Source organism: Trichomycterus rosablanca, chromosome 16 (genome assembly GCF_030014385.1).
Source record: "Trichomycterus rosablanca isolate fTriRos1 chromosome 16, fTriRos1.hap1, whole genome shotgun sequence".
In the NCBI taxonomy this organism is placed as follows: Eukaryota; Metazoa; Chordata; class Actinopteri; order Siluriformes; family Trichomycteridae; genus Trichomycterus; species Trichomycterus rosablanca.
The window spans coordinates 6,979,899-6,992,738 of record NC_086003.1 but is presented as its reverse complement, the minus strand read 5'-3'; the positions used below and the strand labels follow the sequence as shown (position 1 = coordinate 6,992,738).

General features: G+C 41.4%; 1 protein-coding gene across 1 annotated transcript; it reads left to right on the top strand.

Annotated features, from left to right (window-relative positions):
* The first annotated feature begins 2,346 nt into the window (after positions 1 to 2,346).
* dolpp1 (dolichyldiphosphatase 1) lies at positions 2,347 to 11,656 on the top strand. The gene is made up of 8 exons (XM_063011779.1): positions 2,347 to 2,422; positions 5,835 to 5,935; positions 6,139 to 6,223; positions 7,497 to 7,596; positions 8,426 to 8,524; positions 8,631 to 8,759; positions 8,996 to 9,085; positions 10,904 to 11,656. The coding sequence occupies exons 1-8, from the start codon at positions 2,347 to 2,349 to the stop codon at positions 10,938 to 10,940; spliced, it is 717 nt and encodes a 238-aa protein (XP_062867849.1). The 3' UTR covers positions 10,941 to 11,656.
* The last annotated feature ends 1,184 nt before the right edge of the window (positions 11,657 to 12,840 follow it).

Sequence of the window (12,840 nt, the reverse complement as noted above, 5' to 3'; positions counted from 1 at the left end):
GTGTATTTCTACAGTTGGTCCATAAAGACATCATTTCAAATGTTAGATATGAAGGCCTGCTCAAACATTTAAGATGAATTAGAATATCGGTTACAAGCCAAGTCTTCTTGTCCATTTGTGCCTATCCACAGTTGTGCAATCTTATGGAAAGCCTTTCAGCAGCTAAAGGAGGGGAAACATGGTTTTGAAATGGGACACCCAATATTCTAACACTCATGTGTTCGCATACATCCGGCCATATAATGTATCTATTTTTAAATAAACTGCTTGACTATTGATTATTTGCCTTTGTATAGTCTAACAAGAGAAGGTCCTGTAGTGGGCTATCAATCTCAATCTAAAATGCACTGGTTGTAGCTTTAGTGTCCAGTTGAATTATTGTCGGAACCTGCTCATTTCCAATGCTTTGTACTTTTGTTTATTCATATTATTCTGAAATCGTTCAGTGTTTTCACATCACAGCCTTGATCAGTAATGAAATGAAGGATTTGTAGCGCATCTCGACTGACCTAAGAGCACATGACCTACTGAAAAGTTGCCAGAGTTGATTGTTGGAATGAACTGGTTCAAATGTACTCATTTATCTATTTATGAAGACCAATTGAGAAGGTGTATCCTGTGTCACTGAGAAATGTACCCTGTAAGTAGTCTTATGAAGCCAAATGAGAATTAAAAAACAACACTGGAAACACTCAAAGCATTAGATGTTGTTTGTATCATTTATCTGATCTATGTCTTGCTATGGGGCGGCACGGTGGCTAAGTGGGTAGCACTCTCGCCTCACAGCAAGAAGGTCCTGGGTTCGATCCCCAGGTGGGCGGTCCGGGTCCTCTCTGTGTAGAGTTTGCATGTTCACCCCGTGTCCGCCTGGGTTTCCCCTGGGTGCTTTGTCTGCTTTCCTCCCACAGTCCAAAGACATGCAAGTGAGGTGAATTGGAGACATCAAATTGTCCAATTGTGTTCGATATGACCTTGTGTAACGAGTAACTACCGTTCCTGTCATGGGTGTAACTAAAGTGTAAAACATGACGTTAAAATCCTAATAAACAAACACAATGTCTTGCTATAAGAATGAACAAATTCTTGTTGTAGTGTCCCAGCAATACGTCCCAGCTTACCCTGATCAGCCATAACATTAAAACAACTTCTTGTTTCTACACTCACTGTCCATGTTATCAGCTCCACTTACCATATAGAAGTACTTTGGAGTTCTACAATTACTGACTGTAGTCCATCTGTTTCTTTGCATGGTTAGTTAGCCCCCTTGCATGCTGTTCTTCAATGGTCTGGACTCTCCCAGGACCACTACAGAGCAGGTATCATTTGGGTGTGTTTTGCCGGTATGAGTGGATCAGACACAGCAGCGCTGCTGGAGGTTTTTAAATACTGTGTCCACTCACTGTCCACTCTGTTAGACACTCATACCTAGTTGTTCCACCTTGTAGCTGTAAAGTCAGAGACGATCGCTCATCTATTGCTGCTGTTTGAGTTGGTCATCTTACATTTACATTTACTTTTTTGGCATTTAGCAGACGCTTTTATCCAAAGCGACTTACAGTACAGTTACAGTATACAGTCTGAGCAATTGAGGGTTGAGGGCCTTGCTCAAGGGCCCAACAGCAACAACCTGGCAGTTGTGAGGCTTGAACCAGCGACCTTCTGATTACTAGTGCAGTACCTTAACCACTAGGTTAAAGCTTGCCCTTCTTCTAGACCTTCATCAGTAATCACAGGACGCTGCCCACGAGGCGCTGTTGGCTGGATATTTTTGGTTGGTGGACTATTCTCAGTCCAGCAGTGACAGTGAGGTATTTGAAAACTCCAGGAGCATTGCTGCGTCTGATCCACTCATACCAGCACAACACACACTAACACACCACCACCATGTCAGTGTCACTGCAGTGCTGAGATTGATCCACCACCTAAATAATACCTGCTCTGTGGGGGTCCTGACCATTGAAGAACAGCATGAAAGGGGGCTAACAAAGCATGCAGAGAAACAGATGGACTACAGTCAGTAATTGTAGAACTCCAAAGTGCTCCTATGTGGTAAGTGGAGCTGATAAAATGGATCAGAATCTTTCATTCATTTATTTTTTCTTCCTTTCATTTAAATAAACCCAATTTTCATAAGTCCAGTTATTCGCCCGCTGATTGGCTAAAATCGCTCAACTGCTCTTCGTTGATTGGCCAGCCGTTCTTGTGCTATTTTTTTTCCCCACCCGTGTGGATCTCCATGGTGAATGGTCGATTATGATGGTTGCTCTCAGTGAACGCTGATTGGCTAACGCTTCGAGGGTGATCCTTCCTGATTGGTGGATTCCCTATGCCCGGTGTCCGGGTAAGATGGCGTCGGAAGAGCAGTGCTCGGCACCACCTCGATGGAAGTCGATTTCTTTAACGCATGTAGAATATCCGACCGGTAAGTGTGTGTTTTTATTCTGTATTATTTATTAACGCCGCTCAGATCAGTTCTTAATCTCTGCTGATCACATTACGGGATCTTTTACTACTGAATGAGCACGACTGGGAGCTGACCTGCCAAATAGTGATACCATAGGAACGGGTGTAGAGTTTACTCCCTACAGAGCGCTTCCTATTTAAATCCACCTGTATCCAGGCAAACCTGGCCTTCTGCTTTTTAAATTGATTAAGATTTTATACTTATACTGTCAGGCTGTGTCCTGATTGGACGATTTACAAAGTACTGCTTGTCAATCTTGACTCCACCTATTGGATCCATCGGCGTTATTTACTTGGCTTTCCTAGAAGTGATTTGTACAGCGGTTCGCGAAAGAGTCGACTCTTTGAATGAATTAACTTTTAGGAGTCGACACGAGATTTGAAATCACGTTATTTTAAATAATAAATGTATTACAGTATACATAACAGTATACATAGTATATATGAACATAAAACAACAAATAATAATTGAACATTAAGATAATAGTAAAATTGGACTTTGTAGTTCTACAATTACTGACTGTAGTCCATCTATTTCTTTACATACCTTTTTTGACCTCCACAGGACCACCACAGAGCAGGTATTATTTGGGTGGTGGATCATTCTCAGCACTGCAGTGACACTGACATGGCGGTGCTGTGTTAGTGTGTGTTGTGCTGGTATGAGTGGATCAGACACAGCAGTGCTGCTGGAGTTTTTAAATAACGTGTCCACTCACTGTCCACTCTGTTAGACACTCCTACCTAGTTGGTCCACCTTGTAGATGTAAAGTCAGAGACGATCGCTCGTCTATTGCTGCTGTTTGAGTTTGACAGGACGCTGCCCACGTGGCGCTGTTGGCTGGATATTTTTGGTTGGTGGGCTATTCTCAGTCCAGCAGTGACAGTGAGGTGTTTAAAAACTCCAGCAGCGCTGCCGTGTCTGATCCACTCATACCAGCACAACACACACTAACACACCACCACCGTGTCAGTGTCACTGCAGTGCTGAGAATCATCCACCACCTAAATAATACCTGCTCTGTAGTGGTTCTGTGAGAGTCCTGATTATGAAGAACAGCATGAAAGGGGGGTAACAAAGCATGCAGAAAAACAGATGGACTACAGTCAGTAATTGTAGAACCACAAAATGCTTCTATATGGTAAGTGGAGGTTATGCTTTTGCATTTGTCTTAATTGTGCTTGCTACCCTGTGCTTATATTGGAAAGGAGGAAAGGACAGCTTAGCAAGGCCCAAAGGAACCGACTCATAATGGTTAGTCAATCGATATGATTCACTAGATTCACATCAGTAGCCGGTTGGTTCCGGCTTAGGAGGCGTTGTTAAACGGAATACGGGTGGAAAAGATAATATCGCCTGCAGGTAGTTTAACAAGCCCTGCCAAATTGTGCGTTTAATCCGCGCATGCGTGTTTTCTCTTCACTCTCCCTACCGCTTCTGGTAACCTTTTAGCACTAGCAGCATTAGCCGTTTAACTGAAAATAATTCGTGTGTAAGAAAAAATCCATAAAAACAACAGTATCTTTATTTTCCCTTAAATTACACTATTAACATTAATAGTGTAATATATTTCAACTGTATAATACAGTTCACTTTAAACAAAAAAAGTCTGGCAAAGTGCGCCCGAGTTAGCCAGGCTACTAACCTGCCAAGTTCATTATTATTGTTAGCATGTTGCTAAACAAGCTAATGTTGCATCAGCATTTTAATACACTCACTCCTGTCAGTTTCAGTTATCAGATTAGTCTATTATTTTAATAACAAAGGCTTTCAAATTCAGTTTTATTGTGTGTTTTTGGACACAATTCGGTGTTCTAGCTCTACAATGATGCAAGAGTCAAGATTTTTGAGGCAATTCTCTTTATTTTTTATTATCTAAGAGAAATTTGTAATAGTTTTTTTTTTTTAAATATCCTTTCAGAATGACTGAGCTAATGTGGAATAAAACATACAACCTTAAAAAAAAGAACTCTGATGGGATGGGAAATTAGGACACAAAGCCACAGAGTCTATTCACGGTGCCCGAATGAGCCAGGTTTTTTTTAGGTCTTGCAGAGCATTTCTAGACCACTTTAAAATAGCATTCGATTTAATCTAAATCCTAATCCTACAAATGCAGTGGATCCAGCATCGACCCCAAGACGGAAATACACCCTGGACAGGGCACCAATCACAAACTGGGAGACGCATCCCTAATTTCATTCATTTTTGGCTTCACTTTCCATATAGGAGCACTTTGTAGTTCTACAATTACTGACTGTAGTCCATCTATTTCTCTGCATGCTTTGTTAGCCCCCTTTCCTGCTGTTCTTCAATGGTCAGGACTCTCCCAGGAGCAGGTATTATTTTGGTAGTGGATCATTCTCAGCACTGCAGTGACACTGACATGGTGGTGGTGTGTTAGTGTGTGTTGTGCTGGTGCTGCTGGAGTTTTTAAACACCTCACTATTACTGCTGGACTGAGAATAGTCCACCAACCAAAAATATTCAGCCAACAGCGCCCCGTGGGCAGTGTCCTGTGACCACTGATGAAGGTCTTGAGAATGACCAACTCAAACAGCAGCAATAGATGAGCGATCAGATCTGCTGAGAATGATCCACCACCCAAATAATACCTGCTCTGTGGTGGTCCTGGGAGAGTCCTGACCATTGAAGAACAGCATGAAAGGGGGCTAACAAAGCATGCAGAGAAATAGATGGACTACAGTGAGTAATTGTAGAACTACAAAGTGCTTCTATATGGTAAGTGGAGCTGATAAAAGGGACAATGAGTGTAGAAACAAGGAGGTGGTTTTAATGTTACGGCTGATCAGTGTATATAGGAGTTAAGTCTGGATGGGAATTCAACTCCTGCTGAGGCACTTGCACAAGTTATGGCGAAATAAATAGAGAATAGTGTGATCTATTGACATGTTAGGACTCTGAGAGAAAGCTGCTTTCCAGTTGAAAGAAGCGCTTGGTGCCTTTACATTTGTCCGAGGATCTGTGTATTGTACTTATCTGTGGATGTGGTGCACATGGTTGAAGTATTGCGGCCGGGAAATGGAAACACAACGAAAGGTCAAGGCACCTGCATGAGTGGTAGAGGAATGCTTGAGGTTGGCGTGTTCCTCTGGGCATGTTACAGATTCATGTAGGAACCCACAATTGGCTAGTGGAAAGAAAAGCCCAAAGGCTTCACACAAGTTAAGGGTAGTGTGTGCTAGTCTGGTTTCTTCTTGACCATCGTAGAAGTCGTGTATGAGGTGGAGGTTGACAGTGCAATAACGAGAAATAGGGTAGATGTTCATGTCTTGATCAGGAGACTCCTTAAAGGAAAACAACACATTAACACTGTTCTTTGTTTGCTAATTGTGCATGTGGTTTACAGGTGATCTGACGGGACAGATCCTGGCGTACACCAGCCTGTTGCCCATGGCGATTTTGGTTGGCTTTGTCACGCTCATTGTCTTCAAAAGAGAGCTACACACGGTGAGTCCCAAACATATTAATCTATGTTCAGATTCACTGTTAATTTTTCATTAATAGTGGAATCATTTCGGCCTTCCCACCCTTAGACATAGCCAATTATGTCTGTCCCAATTGCAGAGCCGGGACTTGAGAAACTGCGTCAATTTGTGTCTGTGGTAATTGTGATACTTTTATAACAGCTGAATAAAATCTCTTTCCTTTAGATCTCATTTTTTGGGGGTTTGGTAATAAACGAAGGGCTAAACTGGCTGCTGAAGCATATCCTGCAGGAGCCTCGTCCATGTGGAGGTAAACACTTTTTGTGGGCTCTAAGGGTCCATAGGAATGTCTGTCTATTGCTTCTCAGAACTAGTCGCTTAGTAAATAAACAGTAATAGTTTAGTCTTTTTGTATAGAAGAATTTAACACTAACCATTGTGGTTCATCCAGAATGGCTCAGTATTTAAAACATGGGGAAATGGAGAAGTGGGCAGTGGTAGCGAAACCCCTGATTTAAGCCCCATATCCTTAATTGCTTTTGTATCCTGTCACTATTGTAAGTAATATTGGATAAACCTGTCTGCTAAAATGCCTTAAATGTAAAAGTATGCCACAAACCAAGCACTACAGAGGTAGTGTGGGTACCTCTGTACTGGCATTGCAATATTTGCATTGTGACACTCCAGCATGACTGTGATATATACACCGATCAGCCATAAAATTAAAACCACCTCCTTGTTTCTACACTCACTGTCCATTTTATCAGCTCCACTTACCATATAGGAGCACTTTTTAGTTCTACAATTACTGACTGTAGTCCATCTGTTTCTCTGCATGCTTTGTTACCCCCCTTTCATGCTGTTCTTCAATGGTCAGGACCCCCACAGGACCACCACAGAGCAGGTATTATTTGGGTGGTGGATCATTCTTAGCACTGCAGTGACAATGACATGGTGGTGGTGTGTTAGTGTGTGTTGTGCTGATGGAGTTTTTAAACACCTCACTGTCACTGCTGGACTGAGAATAGTCCACCAACCAAAAATATCCAGCTAACATCGCACCATGGGCAGCGTCCTGTGACCACTGATGAAGGTCTTGAAGATGATCAACTCAAACAGCAGCAATAGATGAGTCTAACGGAGTGGACAGTGAGTGGACACGGTGTTTAAAAACCCCAGTAGCATTGCTGTGTCTGATCCACTCATACCAGCACAACACACACTAACACACCACCACCATGTCAGTGTCACTGCAGTGCTGAGAATGATCCACCACCTAAATAATACCTGCTCTGTAGTGGTCCTGTGGGGGTCCTGACCATTAAAGAACAGGGTGAAAGCAAGCTAAAGAAGTATGCAGAGAAATAGATGGACTACAGTCAGTAATTGTAGAACTACAAAGTGCTTCTATATGGTAAGTGGAGCTGATAAAATAGACAGTGAGTGTAGAAACAAGGAGGTGGTTTTAATGTTATGGCTGATCAGTGTATATAAACATTGTATGTTTACCAGCCACCACTGATATGTATGCAGAATTTGTTCAGTAGTGTTTTGAACGTGTGTATTGTGTTTATTTATTGCAGGAGGCCATAGCACAGTAACCACAGAGTACGGCATGCCGTCCAGCCACGCACAGTTCATCTGGTTCTTTGTTGTTTACTTTTTTCTTTTTCTTTATTTAAGGTGAGTCTTTTGTATTTTCTTTAATATTTAACATATTGTGCCAATATGAGGTTTGTATTTGTGTTTTCTAGGGTTTTTAGTGTTAAGCTGTAACTAAAACCAGTACAAATGACAATATTTGTTGTTTCACCCCCGATACAATCAATACAACCCTCCACTGCTGACTTAGGAGCTTCGCAAATGACACACGCCCCCTCCGACACATGTGCAGTACGTACCGACTGCATCTTTTCCCCTGCACGAAACGAGTTCACATGCGGATCAGCGTTGTGCATGGAGAGCCACACCCTGATCGCATTATTCCTCTACTCTGTGCAGTCACCATCAATCAGCCAGTTATGAGGAACCCTGGTCCGGCTCATCCCAACCTTTGAACAACAGTGAATCGTTGTTCATGTGGCCGCCCAGCTCAGCCGGATGGCAGAGCTGAGATTCGGTACGATGTATTCGAAATCCCGGCCCTGGTGTGCTTGCGTGTTTTACCGCTGCGCCACCTGAGCAGCCTATGTCATTCTTTTAATACATTTTTAACAATAAGCGTTTCGACTCTCGGACACTTACTCAGCAACCCGAGCTATATCACAAGTTTAAAAGTGAAACAGGAGGAAAATCCAGCTAAATGTGACAGTTATTCCACACAAATGCATATTCGTCTCATATTCGCACTTTGATGACGTCTTACTGCACCGCTCCAGCCAAGCACTGAGCAAAGCGGCAGTCGCGCGCACGTCCGGTTTGAGGGTACACATTTCTTGACGAAGGACGTTGAGTTACAAGGTACCACTGTAAATCAGAATGATTTTTAACCTTTGTTTCTTTACTTGGGCAGAATGCATCAGACAAACAATGCCAGATGTGTGGAGCTGTTATGGAGACATGTGCTGTCGATTGTTCTGCTGGGTGTAGCATTGTCGGTGTCTTACAGCAGGTAAGTGCTGGGTGAGTGGCGCATATACGCGGCCGCGCATGCTAAACGTATTCTGATGTAAAGCGTTCTTGTTTGAGGTTCATCAGTTCTGTTTGTGTTCTTACAGAATTTACCTTCTTTACCACACCTGGAAACAGGTGTTTTATGGAGGCGTGGTCGGGATGGTGGTAGGCGTGGTCTGGTTTTTCATAACGCAGGAAGTTCTGACGCCGATCTTCCCCAAGATCGCAGCCTGGTAACTAATGTGCACAGCACACAGCTTTTGGATTTTGATAATGATGAAACAACATAGCGCTGCCTTTGGGGACTCATTAATTATGAACTAGGCAATGGTAACTTAAGGTTAAGGTACTGGACTAGTGATCAGAATTGCATGCAATGTATTCAGTCAAAATTGTACTTCGCTTTGGATAAAACATCTACTAAATGCTGTAAATGTAGATAAAATGATTTTTTTTCTCTTTCTTTTAGGCCCATATCAGAGTTTTTTCTAGTCAGAGATACGAGTCTCATTCCCAATATTCTCTGGTTCGAGTACACAGTAACTAGATCGGAAGCCAGGTAACTTTCACTGATTCCATCTTTGTCCTGGTCATGTGTGTTAATGGGTTTAAACTAAGAATCATTGTTTTATTGGAATTACACTTTAAAATGTCTTAAAGTCACATGGTCAGCTGATTAGAGTGTTTATATAAATAACAACTGGGAGAAGCATGCAATAGTTTGCCTTAGTAGTAATTGCCACACAATTCAAACACAAAGGCCAATCGAAGAAGCCATTGTTGTTTTGCCCATTATTAATAATAATAATTAAATAGTTGTTTTGTTCATTATTAATAATAATAATATTGTTGTTTTGTTCATTATTAATAATACTTATTATATTGTTGTTTTGCTCATTATAATAATAATAATAATAATGATATAGTTGTTTTGCTCATTATTATTAATAATAATTATTATATAGTTGTTTTGCTTATTATTAATATTAATTATAGTTGTTTTGCTCATTATTATTATTAATAATAATATTGTTGTTTTGTTAATTATTAATAATAATACTATTATATTGTTGTTTTGCCCTTTATTAATAATAATTATGTTGTTTTGGCTATTACTACTACTACTACTACTACTACTAATAATAATAATAATTATTATTATTATATTGTTGTTTTGGCCATTAATAATAATAATAATAATAACAATAACAATAGTAATAATAATAATAACAACAACAATAATAACAATAATAATAATAATAGTAATAACAATAATAATAATAACAATAATGATAGTAATAGTAATAATAACAACAATAATAACAATAAGCTGCTCAGGTGGCGCAGCGGTAAAGTACGCTAGCGCACCAGAGTTGGGGTTTCTAATACATCGTATCGAATCTCAGCTCTGCCTTTCCGACTGGGCTGGGCGGCAGTATGAACAACGATTGGCTGTTGTTCAGGGTTAGAGGGTAAGAAAGTCTGATCATAGGTCTCTCATAACTGGTGTGACTGCGGCCCCTTCTGGCTGGCTGACTGGCGCCTGAGGAATAATGCTGATGGGGGTGTGGCCCTCCGTACACAGTGCCTGTCAAGTGTATGAACTCGACTCGTGCAGGTGAAAAATGCAGTCTGTCACGTGCCGGAGGGGGCGGATGTCAGTTAAGCGGCGTCCTCAGTCAGCGGTGAAGGGTCGAATCAGTATAGAGGACGCATTCAGGGTAATTGGACACGACTAGATTAGGGGGATTTTGTTTTGGCCATTAATAATAATAATAATTATATTGTTGTTTTGGCCATTAATAATAATAATTATATTGTTGTTTTGGCCATTAATAATAATAATAATTATATTGTTGTTTTGGCCACTAATAATAATAATAATTATATTGTTGTTTTGGCCATTAATAATAATAATAATAATTACATTGTTGTTTTGGCCATTCATTTGATAAAAATGAGTTTGTACATGAACACCCCCTTGTGGAGGCTTTATGTTAAACCTTGTATACCACAGTGGGACCAGATTAAGTATATTTCGTTTTGTGTTTTGTTTTGATGAATTTTATGTGTTGCCTGGGTCACAGTAAAAATCATGGACATAATGTGGGTGAAAAAATGTTTGAAAAACACATAATTGCAGCGGGAAAAAACCCTATCTGACCTTCCCTCCCTCACCAATTTTCCTTTGACTTAATGGGTGCAGATTCCTACATGCACATGTCAAAATCTTATTAATAATCCTGTTTAAACATTGCGGCCTGTTCTAGTTTTGCCAGCAACTTCACGTTTAGGTGTTTACATACATCACTTATCACTGTAAATAATGTGCTTGTATTTTGGTTGCTAATCTGCCCCCTGTGTCCTTTTTATGCAGAAACAGACAACGAAAGCTGGGAACAAAGCTCCAGTGATCGGCACTCTCAGATGGTTCAAACTGACGAAAAGGACCACGAAAACACATCCACACATTCTCTCTCTCTCTCTCTCTCTCTCTCACACACACATACACACTCATACACACATTCCCAACACACATTCTCTAACACTGGAGATCGAATGTTCGGACTGTCCAGGTCGAGGCTTTTTGTTTTCAGATGGACCAAATCCCAGAGAGGTCAGACGGACGGGGTCTGTTCTGGAGGATCGCCCCTCTCCTCTTGTCATCTCTTTCTGATGCATGCTGACCGCGCAAAGAGCTATTTAACGAGAATCGAATATCGTAATCCATATTTAACCATTAACGCACGAGGACAAACGTACATACCCTGATCTGATTCATACCTGGTTTAAGATAGGAGTGAGAGAGAAAGATTTTTCAGTGTGTCAGGTGCACTACGTGGCCAAAAGTATGTGGACATCCAACATTTTGAGAACCGATGAGTTTGTGTTGTTGTTTCGGCCTGCACTCAGCCCTGCCCTCAACCCTACTGAACGGCTTCGTTACGAACCGGACCGTTCTAAAGGCTCTTCCAACTGAATGGGATGTAAAGCCTTCCCAAAATAAGTTACTCTTATAGCCCTTAAAAAAGGGCTGTTTAAAAAGCTCATGGTCAGGTGTCCACATCCTTTCGTCCATACACTGATCAGCCATAACATTAAAACCACATCCTTGTTTCTACACTCACTGTCCATTTTATCAGCTCCACTTACCATATAGGAGCACTTTGTAGTTCTACAATTACTGACTGTAGTCCATCTGTTTCTCTGCATGCTTTGTTAGCCTGCTTTCACTCTGTTCTTCAATGGTCAGGACCTCCACAGGACCACCACAGAGCAGGTATTATTTAGGTGGTGGATGATTCTCAGCAGTGCAGTGACACTGACATGACATGGTGGTGGTGTGTTAGTGTGTGTTGTGCTGGTATGAGTGGATCAGACACAGCAATGCTGATGGAGTTTTTAAATACCGTGTCCACTCACTGTCCACTCCTACCCGGTTGGTCCACCTTGTAGATGTAAAGTCGGAGACGATCGCTCATCTATTGCTGCTGTTTGAGTTGGTCATCTTCCAGACCTTCTTAGTGGTCACAGGACGCTGCCCACGGGGCGCTGTTGGCTGGATATATTTGGCTGGTGGACTATTCTCAGTCCAGCAGCGCTGCTGTGTCTGATCTACTCATACACACTAACACCAATGCTCCACCACCTAAATAATACCTGCTCTGTAGTGGTCCTGTGGGGGTCCTGACCATTGAAGGACAGCATGAAAGGGGGCTAACAAAGCATGCAGAGAAACAGATGGACAACAGTCAGTAATTGTAGAACTACAAAGTGCTTCTGTATGGTAAGTGGAGCTGATAAAATGGACAGTGAGTGTAGAAACAAGGAGGTGGTTTTAATGTTATGGTTGATCGGTGTATATCGTGTATATTTCTGGCTTTGCTACAGCATGACGTTTTCTTTTTTTAACCGTGTAAGGGGGTTAATTATGGGGTGGGGGTTTGTAGCAGTAAAAGAAAAGCAGAACGATGTAAAGAGGGGACAGGAATGTCTTGTCATTATTCTCATATTTTGGAAGCATTTCCATACTCTGGTAATGTAATATTGAGTAAAAAACCCTTTGCACTTTGTGAATATAAAAGAAAAGAAGAAAATGCTTTTTTAATGATTGTTATTATTAACACTAGTTCTCAATGGCCTATCACATTAGCCCTCCACCTCTGAGATCCGGGTTGATCAGCTATGTCAGCAAGAAGGTCCTGTGTTCGATCCCCAGGTTGGGCGGTCGGGGGTTCTTTCTGTGTGGAGTTTGCATATTTTCCCCATGTCTGCGTGGGTTTCCTCAGGGTGCTCCGGTTTCCTCACAAAGTC

Excerpts from the sequence above, each read along its gene's own strand:
- dolpp1 (XM_063011779.1), top strand. The coding sequence starts at position 2,347 with ATGGCGTCGGAAGAGCAGTGCTCGGCACCACCTCGATGGAAGTCGATT. Across the intron at positions 7,597-8,425 it reads TTTCTTTTTCTTTATTTAAG|AATGCATCAGACAAACAATG; the intron begins GTGAGTCTTTTG and ends TTACTTGGGCAG. Across the intron at positions 8,760-8,995 it reads TTCCCCAAGATCGCAGCCTG|GCCCATATCAGAGTTTTTTC; the intron begins GTAACTAATGTG and ends TCTTTCTTTTAG.